The 25,835-nt window shown below is 54.1% G+C and overlaps 1 protein-coding gene across 3 annotated transcripts in view; it reads right to left on the bottom strand.

Moving 5' to 3' along the window:
- KCNQ4 (potassium voltage-gated channel subfamily Q member 4) overlaps positions 1 to 25,835 on the bottom strand; it is a 56,720-nt gene that overhangs the window by 13,811 nt on the left and 17,074 nt on the right. Inside the window, exons 2-9 of one of the 3 annotated variants that reach the window (XM_059919929.1) lie at positions 10,113 to 10,203; positions 9,329 to 9,455; positions 8,946 to 9,121; positions 8,181 to 8,306; positions 7,660 to 7,770; positions 7,382 to 7,477; positions 4,338 to 4,426; positions 2,440 to 2,601 (exon numbers count right to left, since the gene is read on the bottom strand). In XM_059919929.1, the coding sequence (XP_059775912.1) occupies positions 2,440 to 2,601; positions 4,338 to 4,426; positions 7,382 to 7,477; positions 7,660 to 7,770; positions 8,181 to 8,306; positions 8,946 to 9,121; positions 9,329 to 9,455; positions 10,113 to 10,203 (978 nt within the window). Of the gene's footprint in view, positions 1 to 2,021; positions 2,067 to 2,439; positions 2,602 to 4,337; positions 4,427 to 7,381; positions 7,478 to 7,659; positions 7,771 to 8,180; positions 8,307 to 8,945; positions 9,122 to 9,328; positions 9,456 to 10,112; positions 10,204 to 25,835 lie in introns of all 3 variants that reach the window. The other 2 variants (XM_059919930.1, XM_059919931.1) reach the window with 2 other exon arrangements.

Here is a 25,835-nt window from a genome sequence, read left to right as displayed (position 1 = left end):
GAAAGAAACTCCGTTTATTACTAAACATCTGGCTGGAAAGTTGAGAACAAGACACAAACAGAGGTTAGTGGGAAGGAGGCAGGTGGGCAGAGCATGGGGAGCTGCCAGGATGGGGCTGGCCTCCTGTGGCTGGTGGGAGAGAAGGACCCCCCAGCTCAAATCATCCTCCAGCCCACATGCCCAGAATGCAGAGGTTCTCCAGCTTTGCACAAGGATCTCATGGGGAGCACGTTAAATATGCAGAATTCTGTGCCTCTTCTCCAGAGATGCTCATTCCGTGGGCGTGGGGAGAGGTCCAGTATCCCGGCATTTTGAACAAATGTCCCATGGGATGCCGATGCAGGAAGTCAGTGGGCCATGCTTTGAGAACCACTGTCTTAGCACCTCAGCACAAAACCCACAGAGAGAGGTCCTGGCCCTGGCAATGCCACCCCTCAGGAAGTCCTGCTCCTTGTGCCCCTGGGAACGTGCTCAGCCTGGATCCACCCACAAGCACCACTAAAGGTGTGGCCAACCAGGGATGTGTGTGTGTGTGTGTGTGTGTGTGTGTGTGTGTGTGTTTGGGGGGGGGGTGGTCCTGTCTTGGGCACCCACCCCACAGGGCCCAGAGAGCCAAGATTAAGGATATGGCCATTTGGCCTGAGGTTGGTGCCTGATCTCCTAGAAGTCCCAGCTCAGCCCCCGGCGTCCCTGGGAAGAAGGGACATTCCACCACCAGCACCATAAGCCCCAGCCACACAGACACTGCAGGGCAGATAGACACAGGCTGGGAGTTAGTGATGGCCGAGCTCTCGGCAGTCATCTGTTCCTAGGCCTTGGGGGGCCAGAGACCCAAAGCAGCTGCGGGGGGTGGTACCGGTGCTGGAGTCCAGGATAATGTCCATTTTCAGTGTCTTCCCACTCAGGCAGAGTGAGACCAGAGCGAACTGAAGCTACGGCTCAGGCCGTGGGCCATGGTGCTCAAATGCCAAAACTTCTGAGTTTCCACCTGTCAGCTGTGGTTGGGTGGGTGTGGGGATAACACTGTAGGACATTCAGATAGTGACAAAGAATACAAGTGGGGCTGCACCGTGGACCCTCTTCCAGTGAACTCCCAGCCTACCCTGGCCAATCATGCTTCCCCTCCCCACAGAGACCTGGAGGGGCTCTCCTTCTCTACCCACTTCCTGTTCAGCCCCTGGCCAGAAGTGCCCTCACTGAGACCGGAAAAGGAATTCTGCTCCCAGCATCCTCTGCACCAGAACCCCCTCCTCCCTGTTCCCCAGGCCCTTTTAGCCCAGAAACCCAGAGGCTCAGAGTGGCCTGATGACTTTCTCAAGGACACACAGCACCAGGCAGCAGAGGCTTTCACTGCACCTCCTTCTGATCCCCGAGTGGCTCACCTCTTCTCCCCTCCCTTGTTCTGGGCCTGGGACTCAGAATCACACCTGAGGCTCAAGGCCCAGATGTCCACCTGGCTGATTCAGGGATGATATGTAAAGATGAGACAAAACAAAGAGATGGGTAGGCAACAGGGGGTGATTGTGACGGTGGGGGGATTGAATCCTTGACCTCAAAGCTACACCTCTACAGGAGAAGCCGCTTTCCCATATTGTGAGTTAGTGGGCCTCCCTTATCCAAATATGCCTGAAATTCCACTATTTATGAACATTTACATGAGGGTAAGCATTGTTCTTTCTTTGTTCTTCTTTCAAGATGCAAAAGCTCCAGGAGAGGCAGGTCAAGGGGAAAGAGACTGTTGGGACGGCAAAATGTCCCTCTGTAAGGAAGAAAGGCATTGTGGGAGAATCCCAGGAGGACCCTCTGGGATTAGCAAAGCTGTGGACAAGGCTTGCACAAGACAAGAGCATTAGTCATTGGTTGAGTTTACATAGGCCCTACAGCAGTTCTTAGTCACAGAGCTCTCTTTCCAGGTGGCATCTAGTTCCCGAGAGGCGAGTTCAGCGTCAAGCCCCTTCTAGAGGAACATGCTGGGGGGGTGGGTCCCTGCCCTCACACCCCAGTATGGTGTCCACGATTACCTGAGCCGTAAGCACCTGTGGCCAGCGGCCTCCTCCTCTCTCCAGCTTCCCGGGAGGGGTGGGGGTGCAGGGATGGAAGAGTGAGGGGGACGTGGAAACAGAGAAAGAAAGAGGACAATGGAATGAATGGAGGAGGTGATGGGAAAGGATGATGTGGACATATCCCCCACTCAGACCCTTGGAACCCAAGGTGACAAAACGATGAGTCCACTCTGGCCTCTCCAGAGAGACCCTCATTCTATACCTGTCAGACCCTCTGATGACAACTGGTCCAGGCCTCATGACAAGGTCTGGGAGTCCCCAGCACAGGCCCAGACACCCACATAGTGGCTGGAGGCAGGTCTGAGAGAGGATGAGACAGAGAATGGAAGAGGAGGAGGAGAAGCAAGAGGAGGTGGCAGCCCCGGGGGGCCCCTACCTTTCCCCAGGGCAGAAGGAGGTGCTGCCCGGCCGGTGGCAGGTGGCAACGGGCGGGTAACGGGAGGGCGCTCCGTCGGGTACTGGCGCCCGCCGCACCTCCAGGGGCCGTAGGCCCCCATTGCGGGCCCGTTGAACGTGCTCAAACAAGAGGGCCAGCTCTCTGCAGGACAGGGCACCGTCAGCAGCAGGCAGGGCCCTGGCACTGCCCCCTCACCTGAGGGCACTGAGCTCCTGACAGATCTTGCCAGGCCCTGCCTCTCTGGAGGTGCTCGGCAAACACCCCAGGCCCGCATGGGCAGGGGTGGGGGTGGGAGACTAGCCTTCCTCCCTCTCTCTCTATACTCAGCTCCTGGGAAACCCTCAAGGGTGCCAAGTATGACTGTGCAGGATGGGCGCCACTCGAGGGCACCCTCCCAAGGGGGCAGGTGGGAGCTCAAATCCACCTCACTCTCTGCTCAGCAAGCCGAGCACCTGGACATGGAGCTGTGCCCACCCGGAGGCCAGCGGCAGCCCTGAAATCCTCGCCCTCCAGATCCGACTGGATTTTAGGGGGAAACTGAGGCTGAGGAGGGAGACTTGACAGGGCAGCCCAGCTTCCTTCTGCAGCATTCACTCTTGCCACTGGGCTCTTGGAGACTAGACTGAGGGCTCAGCTTCTTCCTAACTCTCAGGCCATTTCTTGTTTCTGTAACCCAAGAAGGATATCTCCCTTCTTTGTCCTCTTTGTCTATTGTATGGATGAGGAAACTGAGGTCCAGGGAAAAGGAGGATCAGTGGACCCAGAATTTCCAAACCAAGCTCTGTTCCTCTTTCCAGAGGACCCAAGACCACGTCCCCAAATCTTCCCTCCCCATCACACACATCATATTTCTAACAAACCAGCCCCTGCCCCACTCCCCAAGGCCTGGCCTTGAGTCCTTAGGACTACTTCTAGAAAGGACGGCTCCTTCTAATCTAACCACCATCCCTCTCTAAGGTGGGAGCTTGCCTCTGCCAGGTAGAGAGATGGGGGGAACCAGTGTGATTCTGGGAGCCCCTCCTTCCCAGCCCCTTCTCTCCTGCTCCTCCCCTGGAAAGCCCCTGGGGCTGAGAGGGAGCGGGGATGGGGGCAGCCAGGTGCAGGGGTGAGTGGGATCACGCAACAACTGCTCTTGGAGAACTAATGAGGCAAAAAAGGCGCCGGCAGAAACGCTGAGCGCAGCAGCCTGGCCCTGCCTTGCTCACTGCCCGCCTGCTCACGGGACTGAGCCGCTCTCCAAGGTCTTCATTCCTGCCTCAGGGCCTGGCCAGGCACCTGGCCACACGAACCTTGGTGATGCTATTAATGATCCCCTGTGTGGAGCCACCCCCGTGCAGTCTTACCCCAGCCTGGGCCAGTGGGGCGAACCCGCTTCTGGGCCCTAAGGCTGCTGCCTGGGACAGTAAAATCAGTTACGCATGGGGGTGCTGGGGTGGGTGCTTGTACCCAGCATGGCACACACGTTCTTGCCCACACCACGCTGTCTCTACCCAGCTGCAATACGCCAGGCTGGCAAGCGCTAACATTGCCCCCAACTCAGACTGTGGGGAGTGAGCCGCCTGGGCCACTGCCCTGAGTGGCAACAACTCTGGGTGAGCATGTGGCCTGCCAACACCCCAGGACCCAGGGCTCAGCCAGCAGGGCAGGGTTCCACCCCATGCCCTGTGTCCAGTGTCACCGCATTCCCTGGCATAGCAGAGTGGGAGAGAGGACGTTCCAGGCTCTGGGTGACATAGGATCTACAGAGCCAGCCCCAGATGCTCCCCTGGGAGCTGTCTACCCCTTTGCCCCCCTCCAGGGTTGAGTCCCAGCCATTTGTCCCCAAGGGGCATTACTACCAGCCACCCACCTCCCCTTCCCCCTGCAGTAGGACCTACCTGAAGGACGGGAGGATGCTGTCATAGTAGTACCAAGTGGCTGTCAGGTAGGCCCGGCTCGTGTCGGTGGAGTACAGGCGCCATGCAGCCTGGTGGTGTGGAAGAAAGGGGAAGGACGTGGTGGGGGACAAGGCATCAGAGGGGCCTCTCAGCCCCCAACCAGCCCTCTGCCCCCAAAAGAACCCAGTCCTCAGGCCAGGTGAAGGGTACTCAGAGCCAGAGGCCAGTTCCAACTCCATAGCCACCAGCAGGGCTAGAAGGAGGCCTGGAGAGAAAAGGCTTCCCCAAGGTGACGCACAGTCAGCATCAGAGCCAGAGGCCTTGGAGCATGGGAGTTAAGGGCTGCGGTTTTGTCACCAGGTAGAAGTGGGTTTCCAATCCCAGCTTTGCCACCGGTTCACGTGGGCAAATTAAGTAAATGTGCAGAGCCTCAGGTTCCTCATCTGTGAAATGGACATAATACTACTTACCTAACAGAGTGTTATGAGGACTAAATGGGCAAATGTATATTAAATGCCAAGCGCAGTGCATGGCACATAGCAGGCACTTAATACCAAGTTCCCCCTTTAAACACTCCTGTTATCTCCTGTTACCACAGCTGATAAATACCTATTCATTGTGTATTTGATTAATGTCTTTCTCTCTCCTTAGACTGTAAGCTGTGTCTTGGTCAGCGCCGTATCCTCTGGCACCTGATGGGTGCTCTGCAAATGTTTGGGGAATGAACACTGACTGAATAAACCATTGTTACTAATAGTAACCCCACCCCCTCCTTCCCAGCTGCCTGTCACTGCCCATGGGATTGACGAGGGGAGGAAAGAGCATCACCTACCAACCCCTCAGCATCCATGAAGTTGCAGGGTTTCCTCGAGGGGAGGAAAGAGCATCACCTACCAACCCCTCAGCATCCATGAAGTTGCAGGGTTTCCTCGCCGTAGGAGGGATGACGGTCAGACAAGAGGAAGGACAGTCCCTCTCCCCACAGGTAAAGAGAAGAGCCAGGTAGGGACTGTGAGTGGGGTGATCAGCGAGGGCAAGAAGGCATGGGAGGTGCTGGGCAGGAGGAAGCAGAACTGGACCCTTCTTCCGGTGCCTCTTGTCCTTAAGGGACGGCCCACTGCTGACCTCACTGGCCAGGCACCCTCCCAAGACAGGAATATTTTTACTTCCTGCTTGCCTAGGCCCCTGGCTTGGGCTGGGGAGCAGCTGCCAGAGCTGTCTCATTAATTATGGGCACCACAATACCAGCTGTCTCTCGGCCCGGCCAGTGCCAGCCACCTGCCCCTACAATGCCCCTCGGAAGGCCAGCTCCCAGGGAATAGCAGCCATTGTGCCCCAAGGGATGCTAAGAAGGAAAGGTTGGGCTGGTGGCTGGAGATAGCAGAGATAGGAGGGGGTTCCACCCTAGGGAGGAAAGATAAGGGAGCGTTGAGTCAGACCTGGGCTGGGGGGTCAGAGCCCTGGCCAGCTGGGGAGCAGGCCGAGGCGGGCTGTGCATATGTTCCCTGAACTATTTCTCGCAGAGGTTTCTCTTGCACAAGGCTGAGTCATGGAGTCACAAAAAAATCAGAGTTTTGCCTCAGCCCATGCCCCATCGTAATGCCTCAGACAGTGGGGGAAACTGAGCCCACACACTCCTGCTTTTTTCCCACCCCTCTGGCTGTTCCTTCTCTGCTTCCTTGGCTGGCTCAACTCTGCCCACCCAGCCACGAAATGCTGAGGTTCCTTAAAGCCCAGCTCTGGACCATCTTCTCTCCTCCTTCTTTCCTCTCCCCACTGGGCAAGCACTTCATTATCATCTGCACACAAGGCCCAGCACATTCCTCACCTCGGCTGCACACCAGTACATCAGTGGCCTCTTCAACATCCCCCCTCAGGGGCTCAGAGGCCCCTCAGACTCTGCATGCTCCAGCCAAACTCACATTCTCCATGCCCCAAGTCTGGTCCCCCTCCAGTGAGGAGGGTCATCGACCATCCAGTCAGGCAAGCCAGTCACCCTGCCATCTCCCTCTCCCTCACTCCTGATGTCACTAATTTCACCTCCTAAATAAGCAGAATCTGCCCAATTCTTTCCGTCTCATCTGTTGCTACCCTAGTCCAAGTCACCCGCCACCCCGCCTCACCCAGACTGTTCCCAGAGCCTCTTATCTGCTCCCTCCACACACCCGGGTCACCCTCCAATCCACTCACCACTTTTCAAAACACGTATCTGATCATGTCACCCCTTCCTCCTGCTCCATACCTGTTAATGGATCCTCATTGTTCTTAGGAAAATGTTAACTTCCTCTCTCTGGCCCTCAGGTCTAGGCCTCGCCCACTTATCCAAACCCTTCCACTGTACACTCCTCCTTGAGCTTTCTGTTCCAGTCTTAACTAGCTTCCTTCCGGGTCATCAAACACACCGTGCTCCCTTTCACCACGGGACCGTTGCACACGCTGTTCCCTTGCCTCCAAGGCTTCCCTCTTCACCTCTTCACCTAGTTAACTCCTACCCATCCTCCAGCTCTCTGCTCAAGTGTCAGCTTCCCAGTGTAGTCATCCCTGAGTTCCCCTTTAAGGTCAGATCAGGCCAGGTCCCCTGGAAAATGCTCTTCAGAGAACCATTTCTTTCTTTCAAGGTGTTTCTCTCGGTTTGTAGCTACAACATTCACTTGTGGGAGTGCTTGCGGGGTGAATTAAGGTGTTGGGAGTAGAACAGGCTTACTGATGACTGCACAGCTGATGGGTGGCAGGACTGGGTTTCCACTAGGGACCTAGGGCCTCTTGTCCAGGCTCCACTCCACTTCAGGCCATGTAGAGTTGGGGTTGCAGTGGGTCAATGGGACAGCTCTGGCTAGCCCTGAACTGGGCATGTGGTACAGGGAGAAATTTCTGACAATCTTAGCCAGCATCCTAGCTCTGTCCCTGACTTGGCATGTGACCCCAGAAAAGTCACATCTCTCTGAGCTTCAAAGTGGAGTCATAGTTGTGAAGCTGGGACACAAGGGTCACCATACAGAGCTGACACACCAATTCAGTTCAGGGGCTTCCTAGGCGTCCTGTACCTGGATGAGGTTGGCTGCTGGCATCCTCCGTTTCTCAAAGTGCTTCTGCCTGTGCTGCTCCTGCACCTTCAGGGCAAAGCCGGAGCCAAGGATGCCCTAGGATGATAGGCATGGTTCGGGGAATATGGTGATGGTGGGGACAACAAAAGGTGCCCCCACCGCTGCCCATCTGAGGTGCCCGCCACCACCCATGCAAATGCTGGACGGGGCTTAAGCAGGATCTGTCCCCAGGACGCCCCCGCCCAGGGCTGGGCCATCCTAAGCGGAGGGGGACTCACGGCAGGCAAGGCAAAGAAGGAGATGCCTAGTAAGGCGAAGCCAGCAGCCAGGACCCTGCCCAGCCACGTGTGTGGCGTCTTGTCACCATAGCCAATGGTCGTCAGTGTAATCTGGGGACACAAACAGGTTACCTGCAGGGCTGGTTATGGGGGCCACCCACAGGAGCTTGTTGGGTCACAGGCAGGTGGGAGCCTGATCACAAGGGAGGGGGCCTCCATGGTTGCCCACAGGGACTGGTCACAAGGACTTGTCACGGGGGCTGGTTAGAAGCATAAATGGATTCTCTCCCTCCCCCGTGCTGGAGGGGGAGAGGAGTACAGGTCACAAGGGCTTGATGTAAGGAACTAGATGGGTTCACATGCTGGTTCACTGGGGAAGTTGGGGGACTAACACAGAGGCTGGTCACGAAGGTCCCAGCCTTAGTCGAGAGGACAGGGACAGGCTCCTAGGTCGGGGTCACGATGATCAGGCCTGGGAGGGTCCCAGGGAGAAGGGCGGCCCTGCACAGACCCTCACGCACCGTCCCCCACCAGAGCGAGTCAGCGTAGGAGGAGAAGTCGGAGTTGGCGTCCTTCTCAGCCAGATAGACCAGGAAGGAGGCGAAGATGAGCACCAGGAACCCGATATACCAGGCGGTGATCAGCTCCTGTGGGGTCAGCAAGGGATGAGACCACACACCTGGCACAGGTGGGGAGGTGGACGGCTCCCAGAATGGCCTATGGGAGGCGTTCTGAAAGGGGATAAGAGTACCCACCTCTCGGAAGTCCCTGGAGGTGGCTCTGCCTGCCTTTCTTAGCAACTCCCTTCAAGGAGACCCTGCCCCACCTTCACGGAAGAGCCAGGCCCTCACAAAACCTCAGAGCACGCCCCGGTCCTGCCCTTGATCCTCCAGGTTCCCTGCTCAGACCTCCGCCCACAAGCCCATCTTGCACCGCCCCCCAAGCCCCACTTTCGGGTTTCCATCCCGCCCCACATCCTGTCCCGCCCAAGCCCCACCCTCAGACCCCGCTCCAGCTCCCCACTTCGCTGTAAGCGTAGACCCCCCAAACCCGGAAGCTTCCAATTGAGACTCTCAAGCCCTGCCCTTCAGGCCCCGCCTCCTGGCCTGGTCCTGACCTCCCTTCCAGACCGCGCCCTTGCCCCACCCCCCGAGGTAGCCCCTGTGGCCTCGCCCGCGCTGGGTCCCTGGTCTCCCCTACCACGGCCCCGCCTCCGCTCGGCCCCGCCCCTCCAGCTGCCGCACCAGCTCCGCCCCGGACACGCCCCCGGACACGCCCGGCCTCACCTTGCTGTGAGCATAGACCACCGAGCCCAGCAGCTTCCAGGTGCCGCCGCGGCGGTCCATGCGCACCATGCGCAGGATCTGCAGGAAGCGCATGCTGCGTAACGCAGACGTGGCAAAGATATTGCCCTGTGTGCCGGCGGCGATGACGGCCACCGAGGCCACGAACACGATGAAGTCTGCAGGGGCGGAGAGCGGGCGAGGTCATGGCCAGCGCCGGGGAGCCAACATACCCCGTGCCTGGACCCGACGTTGGGGGTTCCTGGGGCCGAGGGGGCGATTGGGAAGGTCTGTTGAGTCTGTGTCAGCAGCCAGGGTCCTGGGGTCAGGGTGTTAACCCTGGGGCTTGGGGTCAAGAGTCAGGCGGGGCTGGGTAGGCCCATTACCGATGACACAGAAGGGTTTTCTGGCAAAGCGGAAACGGCCCTGCCATCCTCGGTAGCGGCAGCAGCATCCAGCGGACCAGATGCGGATGATGTACTCCAGACCAAACACCACGATCATCACGAATTCCTGTGGGACCAGGGGCCTGAGTTCTGGTCCCCACTCTTCAGGACCGGGGTCTAGGTCACACAGCACCCACCCAGCCCGGAGTCCCTGGGTTAGGGGTACTAGGATTTCCTCAGACCACCTCTCCTGGAGGTTCTTAAGCCTGGATGGACCTGAGGAGGATTCCAGAAGGAAGTGGCTTCTTCCATGTCTTCCAAAGAGACTGAAAGCCCAAATCTGTCCTCCCTTGCTGTCCCCATGAGCTGTCTGGGTTTTTCTTCTCCTCATCCCACCCTCCCCCTCCCAGCCATCCCAGCCTCTGTAACCCTGACCAGGTGACATAAGGGGTGGTTGGTTGTCTGTCACTGTGACCCTCCAAGGTGCTTCCCGTTAGGGGGAAAACCCCCATCACACCAGGAGTGGTGTTAGCAGTTTTGATCCTGAGAAGGAGTGGCTCTCCTCTGGGCCCACCATAAGCCCTGGCATAGAGGCGGGAGCTCTCCCAACACCTGCTATAAAGCAAGGGATGAAGCCCAGAGAGAGGCAGCCACCAGGTCAGAGAACACAGCACAGCAAGCCACTCTCTGAGCCATGGTATGAGAAGCCTCACTCCACCTTCACCCTCAGACCAGAGGTGCTACCCCGACACAGCCTCCCTCAGACCCAGACTCCGGCACTCACCAAGATAAGGAGACACTCGTTGGCAAGTTCCTGGTGCTCCTGGATAGTGGACAGCACGGACAGCACCAGGCAGCTGAAGACCAGCAAAAATCTGCAATAGCAGCATGAAGGAGAGGGTTAGACTGCTGGATGGACAGGGCAGCCAAGGAGCCTCTGGCAGGGGGCTGCAGAGTCAGAGGAGGAGGAGGAGGGAAGCTTCACTTGGGAAGAATAATCTGGAAAGCAGACTAAGAATAAGAGTTCCCTGGAGCTGTGGCTCGGTGCTGGACACCAAAGGGAGAAGCCCCAGAGCTCCAGGAGGCTGCTGAGCTCACAGACACCTTACAGCCCTCTCAATTGCCCTTGAGGCAGCTGCCGCTCACAGAGGTGGTCACTGAGCTGTGGGTGGTAGGTCTGTCTGGGCTGGCCGAGGGAGGGACCCAGGAATCCCCCCTTCCCTATGAACTCCAAGACGGCAGAAGCATGGTTTCACCTGCAGAATGAGGACAATTGCCTCTGCCTTCATGGGTTTTTTGTTTTTTTGTTTTTAACATCTTTATTAGAGTATAATTGCTTTACAATGGTGTGTTACTTTCTGCTTTATAACAAAGTGAATCAGTTATACGTATACATATGTTCCCATATCTCTTCCCTCTTGCATCTCCCTCCCTCCCACCCTCCCTATCCCACACCTCTAGGTGGTCACAAAGCACAGAGCTGATCTCCCTGTGCTATGCGGCTGCTTCCCACTGGCTATCTATTTTACGTTTGGTAGTGTATATATGTCCATGACACTCTCTCACTTTGTCACAGCTTACCCTTCCCCCTCCCCATATCCTCAAGTCCATTCTTTAGTAGGTCTCTGTCTTTATTCCCATCTTGCCACTAGGTTCTTCATGACTTTTTTTTTTCCCCTTAGATTCCATATATATGTGTTAGCATACTGTATTTGTTTTTCTCCTTCTGACTTACTTCACTCTGTATGACAGACTCTAACTCCATCCACCTCACTACAAATAACTCAATTTCGTTTCTTTTTATGGCTGAGTAATATTCCATTGTATATATGTGCCACATCTTCTTTATCCATTCATCCAATGATGGACACTTAGGTTGCTTCCATGTCCTGGCTATTGTAAATAGAGCTGCAATGAACATTTTGGTACATGACTCTTTTTGAATTATGGTTTTCTCAGGGTATATGCCCAGTAGTGGGATTGCTGGGTCATATGGTAGTTCTATTTTTAAGGAATCTCCATACTGTTCTCCATAGTGGCTGTATCAATTTACATTCCCACCAACAGTGCAAGAGTGTTCCCTTTTCTCCACACCCTCTCCAGCATTTATTGCTTCTAGATGTTTCTAGATGTTGTTTTTGATGATGGCCATTCTGACTGGTGTGAGATGATATCTCATTGTAGTTTTGATTTGCATTTCTCTAATGATTAATGATGTTGAGCATCTTTCATGTGTTTGTTGGCAATCTGTATATCTTCTTTGGAGAAATGTCTATTTAGGTCTTCTGTCCATTTTTGGATTGGGTTGTTTGGTTTTTTGTTATTGAGCTGCATGAGCTGCTTGTAAATTTTGGAGATTGATCCTTTGTCAGTTGCTTCATTTGCAAATATTTTCTCCCATTCTGAGGGTTGTCTTTTGGTCTTGTTTATGGTTTCCTTTGCTGTGCAAAATCTTTGAAGTTTCATTAGGTCCCATTTGTTTATTTTTGTTTTTATTTCCATTTCTCTAGGAGCTGGGTCAAAAAGGATCTTGCTGTGATTTATGTCAGAGTGTTCTGCCTATGTTTTCCTCTAAGAGTTTGATAGTGTCTGGCCTTACATTTAGGTCTTTAATCCATTTTGAGTTTATTTTTGTGTATGGTGTTAGGGAGTGTTCTAATTTCATACTTTTACATGTACCTGTCCAGTTTTCCCAGCACCACTTATTGAAGAGGCTGTCTTTTCTCCACTGTATATTCTTGCCTCCTTTATCAAAGATAAGGTGACCATATGTGCGTGGGTTTATCTCTGGGCTTTCTATCCTGTTCCATTGATCTATGTTTCTGTTTTTGTGCCAGTACCATACTGTCTTGATTACTGTAGCTTTGTAGTATAGTCTGAAGTCAGGGAGCCTGATGGAATTAAATACTGAGACAGCTACGGAAGGAAAGGGGATTGGGGGAGACAGGTAGGGAGGGAACATGCAGGGGGGGAGAGGGTGTGTGGAGGGCAATCAGGCAGCAGGGAGCCATGCCACCCAGGCCTGGAACTTCCCGGAGGGCAGTGGGAAGCTACTGAGTGACCCAGAACCAGATGGTTAGAAATGGAAGGAACTTTAGAATCCAACTCATCCGACACTTCCTTCAACCCTAATTGCACACATGAGGAAACTGAGGCCCAGAGGAGGAAAGGGATTCACCCAAGGTCACCCAGGATGTCCAGGACAGGGATGAGATTAGAGCCAGGGTTTCCAACTCCCCAGTGGATGGGAAGAGGGGAAAGGGCGTGAGGAGAGAAGCTGCTGGACTCAGGGAGAATGTGAATATGTGAGGGAAGACAAGATGTGGGGCACAGGCCGCAGATGCGGCAAAAGGGAACGAGGCTGGCCTCCCAGAAGCACTCCTCCTTTTGATGGGGGTGTTGCTCCTGGAAGAGACTCCAGAGGGAATGGGCTTCTCCGGAAACGCATAGACCTACAGCCTCTCCAAAGTGTTCCCAGAGTGTCCCCACCTGGGACTGCTGACACTGCATTCTGCCTGAACGACTCACGACACACTGCTGGAGCCTGATGAGATGCTGCTCACGCTCCCCTCGCCCCAACGCTCCTGCTGGGATGCCCCCATCCCACTGTTCCCTCAGAACGCCCGCTCCCAGTGCTTGCCTCCCAAGTCACTGTCTATGGCGCTTTATTTGTGTTCATATTTCATCGCGGCAGGGGCATGGGCTCCGAGTCAGAGAGACCGGGTTCAAATTCTGGTCCTGCTGTGTGTGTGACCCTGGAAAAGTCACCTACCTTCTCTGAGCCAGTCTCGGCATCCGTAAAGTGGGGGCTGACGTGGGGATGGGGTGGGACATGGGAAGGGCGTGGCTCCACCCTGGCGCACTTACACCTCCCTGGACAGGCTGCGTGGAGGGCAGGTATAGGGCTGCAGCCCAGCACATGCCCCACGGGGGAGGACGTAGGTGGTAGATGTCAGTAAAAGGTTTTGGTTGAATGAGTGAGGAAGAGGAGGCCTCCTGTGCCAGTTCTAGGCAGGAGCTGAGTCAGCAAAGACGTAAGGCACAGGGAGAGGTGGGGGAGAACACCAGCTCCTCACGTTCAGTAATTAACCACAGAAAACGCAGCGAACCCAGCACCACATCCACCGGGAATGGGGACCACCACCGACACAGGGCTCGGGGCGGAAGGGTACTCCTGAGGCTATTCCATCCAGCCCCCTCCTCTGGGAGGGCTGCAGCCAAATTTTGATGGGCCTTCACCCCAGCCCTGGACAGAAATCCTTCAATCCCACTGCTCAGCTGACCTCAGAATCTCAGGTAAATGGGTCACGTTTGGGGCTTCCTGCTGAGTGTTTCAAGAATTTTTTTTTCTCACCACTATTCTTTCCATGTCGATAGTACACATCTCTAAAATGTCCACTTCACAATACGTTACGTGAAAAAAGCAGATTATGAAACCTTAAAGCAATGTGATTCCAACTTTTGAATATTATAGATTTTTTTTATACACATACCAAGAGTCAGCAGGGCTGATCTCTGGGTGGCAAAATTAAGAATGATTTGGCTTTTGTTTTGCTTTTTGCTTATCTTCATTCCTTAGTATTTTTAAAGAATAAACATGGGCTGCTTGGGTAATAACAAACTAACATCAATTTTAAAATGCATTTCCTTAAAACTACAAACGGGGGGGGGGGGAACCTTTAAATTCTGTCCCCGCCCCTTTACCACAAAAGCCTTGGCCATTTTTTAAAAATAAATTTATTTATTTATTTGTTTATTTTTGGCTGCGTTGGGTCTTTGTTGCTGTGCGTGGGCTTTCTCTAGTTGCGGTGAGCGGGGGCTACTCTTCGTTGCGGTGCACAGGCTTCTCATTGCAGTGGCTTCTCTTGTTGCGGAGCACGGGCTCTAGGCACATGGGCTTCAGTAGTTGTGGCACATGGGCTCAGTAGTTGTGGCGTATGGGCTTAGTTGCTCCATGGCATGTGGGATCTTCCTGGACCAGGGATCGAACCCATGTCCCCTGCATTGGCAGGCGGATTCTTAACCACTGTGTCACCAGGAACGCCCCCAGCCTTGGCCATTTAGCAGGTGTGAGAGTGTGGCAGCCTCTCCCCGAGTCCAGTTCACCTGTCAACGGCCTGCTCAACATCTCTTCTCGGTTGTCCAGGGGCCTCTCAAACCCAACGTGTCTGAAAACAAACTCTCAATTTGCCCTAAAATCTCTCTCCTCTCCGGTCGCCCCATCTCAGGAATGGCACCACCTTCCATCCAGGGCCTCAGGCCAAGTATCTGAGTGACCCTTGACTCTTCCTTTCCCTCACCCTCCACATCCCGTCCTTTAGCAATTTCTATTGTCTCTAACTACAGAATGTAGCTTTGGACAGACTAACCCCCATCATCTCACCCCAACTGGTCTCCCTGCCTCCACTCTGGCCCAACTGGAACCCTCTTCAAAGCAATCAATGTGATTTTCCTACAAAGCAAAGCTGGAAACCAGGACTCTCCACAGAACTCTCCTCTGATTTCCTATGGCACTTAGAGAGCGGCAGTCAAATTCCTCAGCATGTCCAGCAAGGCCCTGCGAGATCCGGTCCCACCCGGCCCTTGAACTTGATCTGCTTCTCTCCAGCCCCTCCATCATTGTGCTCCAGCCATTCTACCTCCCTGCCATTCCTGGAACACATCAAAAGTTTTTCCATCTCCAGGCTTTGCACTTGCTTTGCTGTTTCCTCTGCCTATTTATTGCTCCCGTACTCATCCAGATCTCTGTTCAAACATCACTTCCTTGGAGAGGACTTCCCCAGCCACCCCCTCTCCAAAGTAATGGCCCCATCCCCGCTCTCTGTCCCCTGAATCTGCTTTATTTATTTTTTCATAGACTGAGTAAACGAACAGCAGAAATTCACCTTAAACAAACCTCAAAACATCATGTCACCAAAGCCCCCAGTTTGTACCCACTGCAGGGGCTCCCAAAGTTCCAAGCACATCCATCCCTGACCCGTTGGGCTCCCCAGCAACCTTCCTGAGAAGCCAAGAGAAGGCAAGTCTCCAACCTTGACCAGCTCTATTTGGTAGACACTGTTTAAAAAACCCCTGAACTTCGCCTCCTCCTGCCTTCATACACTGGCTGGGGGTTAGATGCTCAACACAGTTGAACAGATATACTTAGTTTGTCAGGGAACATCTTGTGTTCCAGGCAGCTGAATAATTATCCCTGTCTTCCAGTTGAGGAAATGGGCCCAGGGAGGGACAGACTTGCTCCAGATCACTCAGTGAATCCATGGCAGAGCTAGGGCCCAAGCTGCCTTGGCCTTCCTGAGAGGTCCTCACACAGCCATCCATTCTTGGGACAGCAGAGAGAGATCATGTCTGGACCTTAGGGATGGAGGAGACAGGGAGAAGGAGCCCTGAGCTGGGATCTGGTGGTGTCTGCCAGAACCAGCGTGTGACTTCATTCATACAACAAATAAGGATTGTCTAAGGATTGTCTCTGGCCCCTTCTGAGGCTTCAGTTTCCCCATCTACAAAGTATAGATGGTACACAGGAGCTGGCTTGGGCCCTCTAAAATCACTCCAGCAGAAAGGCCAGGCTGGCAGCCGCTTACTGGAGCATCTTTACCCAGTGTGCCCGGCTGCAACTTGGGGCCCATGTTCTCCCTTGCCCAGCCCAGCAGGCAGAGCTGGGATGGGTGGGTGATGCCTGGCTGGCTCTCCCTGGTTAGAGCTTATTGTGAGACTTACTGCAAGCCTTCCTCCCCCACTCACCCATTCTGTGACTATCCCACTCATTCAGGAAGGCAGCAAGGAGATTAGGGATGAATAGGTGAATGGTTTGCTTGGATCCATGGTTGTCAAACGACAGCGGGCATCAGAATCACCTGGCAGGCTTATTAAAATACTGATTTCTGGGCCCCACTCCTAGAGCATTTGATTCAGTAAGTATGAATTGGGGCCTGAGAATATGCATTTCTACAAAGTTCCTGGCGATTCTAATGCTGCTCCCCCAGGGACCACACTTTAAGAATCACTAGGTTAGTGAATGGGAGTGGTTGTGGTTGACTCAATTATTAGCCAACTCAAGGCTTTTTTTTTTTTTTAATTTTTATTTATTTATTTTTGGCTGTGTTGAGTCTTTGTTTCTGTGCAAGGGCTTTCTCTAGTTGTGGCAAGCGGGGGCCACTCTTCATCGTGGTGTGCAGGCCTCTCACTATCGCGGCCTCTCTTGTTGTGGAGCACAGGCTCCAGATGCACAGGCTCAGTAGTTGTGGCTCATGGGCCTAGTTGCTCCGCTGCATGTGGGATCTTCCCAGACCAGGGCTCGAACCCGTGTCCCCCGCATTGGCAGGCAGATTCTCAACCACTGCGCCACCAGGGAAGCCCAACCCAAGGCTTTTTAAACAGCTGTAATCATTGCCTCCCCCACCCCACCCCCACCCCGCCCCGTGGCCTTCCTCAAATTACTGCCAGGGAACCCTAACCCTAACCCTAACCCTAATCCTAGCCACAGTGTAAGAAGGCAGGGGGGTGGGGTGGGGGGAGGAAAAGCCTGCTGGGGAAGTGGGCCTCATGCCAACCTCAGCTTCACCCCGGTTCGCTGTGTGACCCCATAACTGGTCCTGCTGGCCAAGGCTTCCTGTTGGCCGGGCACTGGCGGAGCCCTCCTTGTGCATATTCCTAACCCCTCCTCCCAGCACTTCCATGAGAGCAGCACCACAGTCACCATGGCCCATCAGTGAGGAGACAGGCTCCGAGAGGTGTACGATGATGGCTGCACAACTCTGTAAATACACTAAAAACCACTGAATTGTGCACTTTAAAAGGGGGGCAGGCGGTTATGGTATGTGAATTGTATCTCGATAAAGCTATTACTTAAAAGGAAAAAAAAAAAGATAGAAAGAAAGGTATACTAGGTTGTCCAAAGCCATAGGGCCAGGACCTGAACCCAAGTCCACCTGGACCACCAAGGCATAGTGCCTCTCTGGGCCTCAGTTTCCCTGTCTGCAATATGAGGTGGGGAGTGTCAGCCTTACGACTCCCCAGCAGTGGGGTGGAAGGGAAGGGTGAGCCATGAGCTCAGTTCCAGACTCTCTGGGGATGTCCCTGGGGAGACAGATGCTTGGAGGCTGGAGAGATGGGGATATGGAAGGCAAGAGGGCTGGGGTGGGGTGGGTTAGGCAGCAGAAAAGAGGTTATCGCCTAACCTCTCTGAGCCACAATTACTTAAGAAATGTTCATTGCAGGGACTTCCCTGGTGGTGCAGTGGTTGAGAATCCGCCTGCCAATGAAGGGGACATGGGTTCGATCCCTGGTCCGGGAAGATCCCACATGCCGTGGAGCAATGAAGCCCATGTGCCACAACTACTGAGCCTGTGCTCTAGAGCCCGCGAGCCACAGTTACTGAGCCCGCACGCCACAACTACTGAAGCCGGCGTGCCTAGAGCCCATGCTCCGCAACAAGAGAAGCCACCGCAATGAGATGCCCGCACACCACAACAAAGAGTAGCCCCCGCTCACCGCAACTAGAGAAAGCCCATGCGCAGCAATGAAGACCCAACGCAGCCAAAAATAAATAAATAATAATAATAAAAAAAGAAATTGTTCATTGCCATCCACACTCAGCCAGTTTTATTGTAAAGCCAGCAATTAATCATACAGGCCCCCAAGAAATTAACAATTGTAACACAGTGGTGATATGATGGATGAAGTGATAACAGTGTATCCAGGGGTTGGGGGGAACCCCAAGATGGCTTTAGCAGAGCCAAAGTAGAGGGATCAGTGAAGAGGTGGAGGTGACGAGGACAGGGGTGGGGTGCCCCAAGCAGAGGAAGCAGGATGTGTGTGCAAGCAACAGAGATGTGGGAGCCTGGAGGCAGCCCAGGGCAGCTGGTAGTTCTGGCAAGTGCGGGCCTATAACGAAGGGGCAGAGAAACCAGAGACGGCCAGATCAGGCACGCTCAGACCTTATGAACGTTACCTAAAGGCAATGGAGAGCCATTGAAGAGTTTTAACAGAGGGAATGATATGGTCTGATTTGTGTTTCAGGACCACAGCTCAGGGGCAGTGGGGACCATGGATTAGAGACTGATCAGGAAAAGCAAGTAGGAAGCTCCACAATAATTCAGATGAGAGATGACAGTGGCAACATGATAGAGAAGTGAATGGACTGGAGAAAGTGTTAGAAAGTGTTAAGAAGTAGGACTTGATGGTTAATTGGAAATGGGGACAATGAGAGAGAATAACTCATATTTCTGGTGTCGGGACTGGATGGATGAAGGTGCCATGACTGAACTGAGATGGGAGAGCCCAGTGGAGGAGTGGGTGTGGGGGTGATGAGCTCCGTTTTGGACGTGTTGAGATGGAGAGGGCTGGGCAAACACTCTGGGTATGAAGAGAGAAACCTGAGCTGGAAATGTGGATCTGGGGGACATCGAGGGAGAGGTGGTGACTGAGGCCATGGGTGCGGCTGAGACAGTCCAGAGAGCATGAGGCAAATTTAGAGGAGGAACCGATGGAACCCCAGAGGTGCAGAGGGTGGAGAGACCCTCTACCCAGACTGGGAAGGAGCAGCCAGTGAGATGGGATAGAAACCAGAAGAGAGAGGTGCCAGGCCAGGAGAAGTAAGTGTTTCAAGGAGGGAGTGTGGATGACAGTGTCAAATGCTGCCAAGAGGTCAAGCAAGTTAAGGCCTGAAAAATGTCCACTGGATTTGGTGACACGTTGGTCACTGGGTACCTTGGCAAGGCCAGCCACAGAGGGAGGGGAGGGCTGGAGCAGGTCTAGATGGGATGAGAAAGGGAGAGGGGCAGTGAGGAAGTGGAGACAGTGAGTGGAGGTATAACTGTTCAAAGAAGTTTAAAGTGTAGAGGCTGAGATCGGTAGCTGGAGAAGGATACGGAGCACAGGGAACAAGCCATTGTTCTTTTTGTGGTTGTGGTTGTTGTTTTAAGATGAGAGAGCCAGAGTGGAAGGAGCCAGGAGAGAGGGAGAAGTTGAAGATGTGAGAAAGAGACGGAGTGATCAGTGGAGTGAAGTCCCCAGGGCAGCTGGGAGGCTGGGATCCAGAGCAGGGGAAGGGCTGGTGCTGAGCAGAAAGGACCCTGCCAGTTTCCATGGTGACAGGCGGGAAGAGGGAGAGACAAGGTGGGAGAGGAGATTGGGGTACAGATGCGAGAAGCCTAGAGAGCCCCCATCAGGGGACTCGACTTTCTCTGGGAAAAGGAGGCCAGATCTACTTTTCAGTAGGGAGCAGAGTGGGTGGGGGTCTAAAGAGGGGGAAGAGGTTTGAAACCGCAGGTGTGGAGAATGGGAAAATGAGCTGACCAGGCCCTGGAGAGGGGTCCAGTGGGAACACAGGACCCTTATCCCCATAGGGCAGGATAGGAGAAAAGACCTAGAACATCGCAGGTGCTCCACACACGCATTTTTGGTTTGGTTTGGGTTGGGTTAGGCTTTTTTTGGTTTTTAAAGCTTGATGATTCTGAGGGAGGAAGGAGCCTGTGTGGGATGAGGGGACCTCCCCGCTCCCCACAAGGCCAAAGTAAATGCAGTTCCAGGCCCTGCCCCTTCCTTCCCACTGGGTCTCCTTCCTTCCTTCCTTCTCTCCAGTGTCCCTCCTCCCACACTGAGCCCTGCCAGGGTCTGCCCCCGGCCTGGCCACCAGCCGGTTCTCTCATTTCTGCATCTGGCCTGGGGAGTGTGTGACTCTTTCGTTGCCTCCCAGACCAGGACCCCAAATGCAAGGTTCTACCTTCCCTTGGCTATGGAACCCTGGGGCCAGTCTGTCCCCATTCAGCCAAGGTTCCTGGAGGGCAGAGGCCATGACCCCCACCACCTTCCAGCAGAAGAGGGCTTCTTAAACCCCAAACCCAAGCTGATACTGACGAAGGAACTTCAACTAGACCTGAGAGGCACTTCCTGACAGAGGTGCAGTGTGGCCCAGAGGGTCCCAGGCTCCTCTGGGGAGAACAGTCTCGAACTGTCTCTTGCAGGGGAATAAAGCGTAGGGGCAGTCAGCCAGGCCTCAGAGCGAGGCTCTTTCCAAGAATCCTCAGGGGCTGGGACGAGAAGTTTCCCCTGATCCAGCGATTCTAAATATGGCAAAGGGAGCAAAAGCACGTGACCCAGGGCCCCGCACCAGGGCTGCTGCCGTGGCCGCCGTTTCTCTGGGCCAGAGGCCTGCGCTGGAGCTCAGGGCTAGGGGTGAGGTCTCAGTGGAGCCCCAGTTTCCCCATCTGCAACATGAAGGTAGGGGACAACTCAGCGACGGCTAAAGTCCCTTTAGCCTTACAACTCTCCAGCCGTGGGGCAGAAGGGAAAGGGCTGGCCTTCAGCTCAGTTCCAGATTCTTTGAGGATGTCCCTGGAGGGACAGCAGCTGCCAGTACATAGTACAAACTATGAAAAAAATGCACCCTCTTGGAGGACCAATTAGAAAAGGCATTCCCTTTAGCCTGAAAAATGATAGAAATTGACCCTTCCAAATGACCCCATTAGAACGAGGCAACCCTTGCTCTGGGCTGATCCACCCTCAAGCACAGGCTGGATTCGGCACCACTCACCCTCTCAACCCAGCCCTTTGCATCGTACAGGGCGCACAGGACATGGGGCAGCCCTGGAGATGGCCCTGACAGCCACCACAGCCCTGGAAGGGCCAACCCCATGTGGTACCACGTGGCTCCGTGCTCCTCTCCCGGCTGCCGGGAGATGGACACTGACCCAAGAAAGCCGCCCCCCCACCCCATAGGTTGGGCTGAGCCAATCAGATTGTTTCTCTTAGGCATGGAATTAAGAACCACAGAGGCCTACTCAATATTCTGTAATGGCCTATATAGGGAAAGAATCTAAAAAAGAGTGGGTATCTGTAGATGTATAACTGATTCCTTTTGCTGTATACCTGAAACTAACACAACATTGCAAATCAACTAGATTCCACTAAAAATTTTTAGGGCTTCCCTGTTGGCGCAGTGGTTAAGAATCTGCCTGCCAGTCCAGGGGACACAGGTTTGAGCCCTGGTCTGGGAAGATCCCACAGTCCGCGGGGCAACTAAGCCCGCGCGGCACAACTACTGAGCCTGCGCTCTGGAGCCCGCAAGCCACAACTACTGAAGCCCGCGCGCCTAGAGCCCGTGCTCCGCAACAAGAGAAGCCACCGCGATGAGAAGCCCGCGCACCGCAACGAAGAGTACCCCCGCTCACGGCAACTAGAGAAAGCCTGCACGCAGCAGCGAAGACCCAACACGGCCAAAAATAAATAAATAAAAATTTTTTTAAAGTTTAAAAAAAATTTTTTAAAGAAATAATACATGAATGAATGAAAAAAAAATAAAAGATTACGTATGACTTAGGGAAAAAAAAATAAAAGATTACGTATGACTTAGGAAAAGATTACGTATGACTTAGGAAAAAAAAAAAGAACCATAGAAGCATGTTGGCGGAGGTGCAGAGAGAAGTGGAGATGAGACTGTCGCTCCAGAATCTCATCTCCCCCTCTCGACTTCACGAAGCCCAGATGTGCTTCCTGCTATGAAGCCTCTACAAATTCCTCCCTCTCCTTCCGGTAGGTGTTCTCCACCTCCACATGCCAATTTTTCTTGAGCCAGTGTGAATGGTCTTGGTCCCAGGATGGTATGGAAGGCGGTGTCTTCTCGACAAGGTGCTTTATGAGTCACAGCCTCGTACCCTCCCACCTGAACCAGCTCCAAACCCTCCTGCTTGTTCTTGCTGCTTCCCTCTGCCATGCCAGCTAGACTACCTGGTGCACCAGGTAAGTGGGCTGAGCAACATGTCAAGGGTGGCAACGAGGAGGGAGCAGGGGCTATGCATGTGTTCAGGGCTGGCCAGGCAGCGCTGACTCCTCAAATAAACAGGGAGCGTGGCCTCCCAAGCAGGAGGCCGGCAAAGTGAAAGCAAACTAAGGGGTGGAATTCAGGCAGCCTGAATTTTGGAAACTTAAACAAGATGGCCAATGGAAACTTTCCCCTGGTTCTACCTGAGCAGCTTGTGTGGATTTGGGTGACTCAGTTTTACATGCTGAGCTTGGCATAAGATTTCATTTGAACAAAGAGCTTTGCTGCTTTTTTTTGTTTGCTTAAAGTGTGAAATCCACCGACTTGCAGGCTCAGGCCCAAGCACCTTAAGCATGGTTGCAAGGCAGGCCCTTACTCACCCGGCCACCTGACTCTCCACCACTCAGTGCCCCACCTGGCACACAATACTCCATTGTCACAGCTCTGTTCCCCCCAAAAAAGCAAACAGAGCTTTTTTGCTCTGTTTTTTTGCTCCTCACCTTTGCTCATGCTGTATCTGCCCCTCCTCCAATCTGGCTGGGTTAGGTGAGAGCCCCCACTCTATGCTCCCTTAATCCCCCATCTCCAGCTCTACACTCACCTCCATCATGACATTTGCCTCAACACATGAAAAGCACTGTTTGAGTACCAGCCTCCTCCCCTAGACCAAGAGCTCGTTGAGGTCCTGTCCTTTTCACCTGGAATGCCCTGTTCCCAACTCAGGATGGGAGCTGGGTAAAAGTTTCCTGAAAGAGGGGACGACCCAGCACCGGACCTCTGACTGGTACTTGTACCCAGTGTGCCCACACCCTGCTGGCCGCTCCCAGCTCCACACCTCAACCCTCCCCGCAGCAGATGGGATTATGAGGGAACTGGGGCGGGCAGCAACACCCAGGAATCCCACAGTCCAGAGCCACAGAGCATTCACTCACTCATTCAGTAAGTACGTATTTAGTGAGTGCTCACCGTGAGCCAGGCACAAAGACCGACAACATCCCTGGCTTCATGGAGCTTACGTTCTCATGGGGGGAGATGGATAATAAATAAATAAGACAATGTTCAAAATGTCAGATGATGACGGAGAAAAATAAAGCGGGAAAAGGGGACAAAGAACATTGGCATGGGAGTCGGGAGCTATTCTCTATAGAGGGTGGTCAGGGAAAGCAGCATTGAGAAACTGACATTTGGGCAGAAGGAAATGAGGTCTGAGAGAGGTGCCTGAGACCTGAGCCAGAGGGTGCCTGGTGTGTTCCAGAACCATCAAGAAAGGAGTGCTCCCAGAGCGGAGTGAGGAAGGGGGAGAGTAGTAGGCAGTGGAGGGAGGTGGGAAGCAGAGCATCTACTGGCTAGTGTGAAGATTTGGGCTTTTAGTCCAAGTGAGATGGGGAGTTCTGAGCAGAAAGTAACATGATCTGACTTATGTTTGCAGAAGATCACACAGGAGGTTGAGTGGAGAACAGACTATGGCACGGAGAGGGGATGGGGAAAGCAATGGCATTCACCCCTGTCTTGAGTTGAGACGCTAATGGTTAATCCAAGCGACAGGTGATGGTGACTTGTACAACGGGAATAGAGGTGGCAAGAGGTGAGCAGATACTGACTATATTTTGGCACTGAAAGAAAGATCCCTTAGGGTCAATGAATCCTCTCTTTATAGTTGGGAAACTGAGTCCCAGAGAGGGGCATGACCTACCTGTGATGATACAGGAGATCAGTGGCAGAGCTGGGACTGGCACCCAGAGTTCCCTATTCCTAAGGTAATGTTTTTTGATTTCTCCTCTTTCTATAGAAGGACCCAGGCACCTGTCCCTCATCCCCACCTTGAAAATTCCTTCATCCTGGCGGCAGACTGGGGCCCGCCCCTGCCCTTCCCGCTGTATGTGTCAGGGTGGCACTGGGTTCGAGGATTACCCAGGCCTCCAGCCACTTGAGCCTGGCAGGGGTCAGGGTCACCTCTTAGAAGCTTTCTGTCCTCTGAATCAGCAGAACTTGTGCAAAGGGGGAAGGGGGAAGGGAGGGAAGAGTCAAAAGAGGGGAAAGAGAGCTTAGTGCCCGCCACTTGGTTCTCCCAGAGCAGAGAGGGCACCAAGAGCTGACAGGGTGGAACAGGAGCTTGGGGAGGGCTGGGCCCCCTAGGGAGGACAGCCTGGGAGTCCTGCAGACTCAGCCATTGAGGATCTCACCCAGTGGGAGGTTTAGGGGGATTGATAGGGGGGGAGCGTTTGGATGCATTTGCTACTAACAAGCAAAGCAGCATGCAAACGCACAGGCCACACCTGGGGCAGTTGGTTACAGCTGCCCTGAGAGCATTGCTCACCATGGGAACCCCAAATCCAGGACCAGCCAGACTGAATTCAGCAAGACTGGCTCCAATGGGCCCTGACAGCTGGGAAAGGCTTGCTGAGTGACCTTGGCCTGCTCCACAGCCAAGGTGGAGGAGTGGTGAGGAGGGTCTTAGGCTGGAAGCTGGAAGCACATCTGCAGACATCTCCCCCCGCAAGTTTCCTCGGCCTTTAAGGGGAGAGGTTCCGCCTGATTCAGAGTCCCTTGAAAGGCAAGGCCCTGCTTCGTGGCTCTGAGAAAGGTGTCAGGGTTGGGGGCAGCAGACGGGGAGGCACAGAATGTGGACACAGCTAGGAACCTGGGTCAACAGGCTCTCTATCCTGAGTCTGCCACCACTCAGGACGGGTTGGAAAGCTGTCTCTGAGTTACAGTTTACTTCTCAGGGAGAGGAAGGGGTTGAGTAAGGGTCTCCAAGAGCCCCATTTTTTGCTGATCCATCTGGGACTGATGATTTTGACTTCCCAAAGGGAAATGAATGAGGCAGCTCCTGAAGCTGCAGTCCTGAGGCACTTCTAGAGTCTCCCAGAGGTGGAAGGTCTTTTACATTTCATTTGCATGGCACTCCTGTGCGTGGAAAGTCTAGAGAGACCTCCTTCTACCTCCAAAACTCCCCTATGATTGAATAATCATAGCAAGGAGGAGTCAGGGTAGACCAAAGCAGGACTTCCAATAGCTCATTAACCACAGAAACAGTGCTGGAGGTCGGGGGAAGGGGACAAATTGCACCTCTGTTCCTGAAGCCCCCTCCTCTTCTGAGGAAGACAGAACCCTAACCGTTTGAGAGCGAAAAGAACAGGGCTTGAATTCAACGCCGATCCTGACCCCTGCCAGGCTCAAGAATTCAGCCTTGGCTGCATGACCTTGAGCAAGTGAACTGTCCCTCTCTGGGACTCAGTTTCTCCGTCTGTCCAATGGGGCCAATGATCCCTAGTGCGGCAGCCTGGAGGCAGGGGTCTGGCCCCGATGAACCCCGCGCTGAGGGGTTGCAGAAAGGCTTGGGTTCACTTCGGGACGCAGAGGAGGTTGACACCAGGCCGGGTTCCTCGGGAGAGGGAGGGATTCCTGGGGAGGAGGGCTCCTGGGGGACTCCTCCCCCGGCACGGCCTCCGCCCCTTCCCCCTCAGGAGCCCCTTCCAGCTCAGGGGTCCTCGGGGCTGTCCCCGCCTTGTCAGCATGGGGAGGGGCATACTGGAAGGGGCGGGACGCGGTGGTGGGCGGGGCCCCGTGCTGTCCCTGGGAGGGGCGGAGCGTCGCCGACACCCGGCACCGCTCGCGGGAGGGGCGCGGGCGGCGCTGAGGCTCCGGTTACCTCCCTGCGGCCTCCCCCGCCCCGCCGGCTTCTTTTTCCGTTTCCAAATTAACAATTGAAAACGCGGCGGCCTGAAAGGCGAGCAGCGGGCC

Source organism: Balaenoptera ricei, chromosome 1, assembly GCF_028023285.1.
Source record: "Balaenoptera ricei isolate mBalRic1 chromosome 1, mBalRic1.hap2, whole genome shotgun sequence".
NCBI lineage: Eukaryota > Metazoa > Chordata > Mammalia > Artiodactyla > Balaenopteridae > Balaenoptera > Balaenoptera ricei.
Note: the sequence above shows the minus strand (reverse complement) of the source record. Positions and strands in the feature narration are given on the sequence as shown.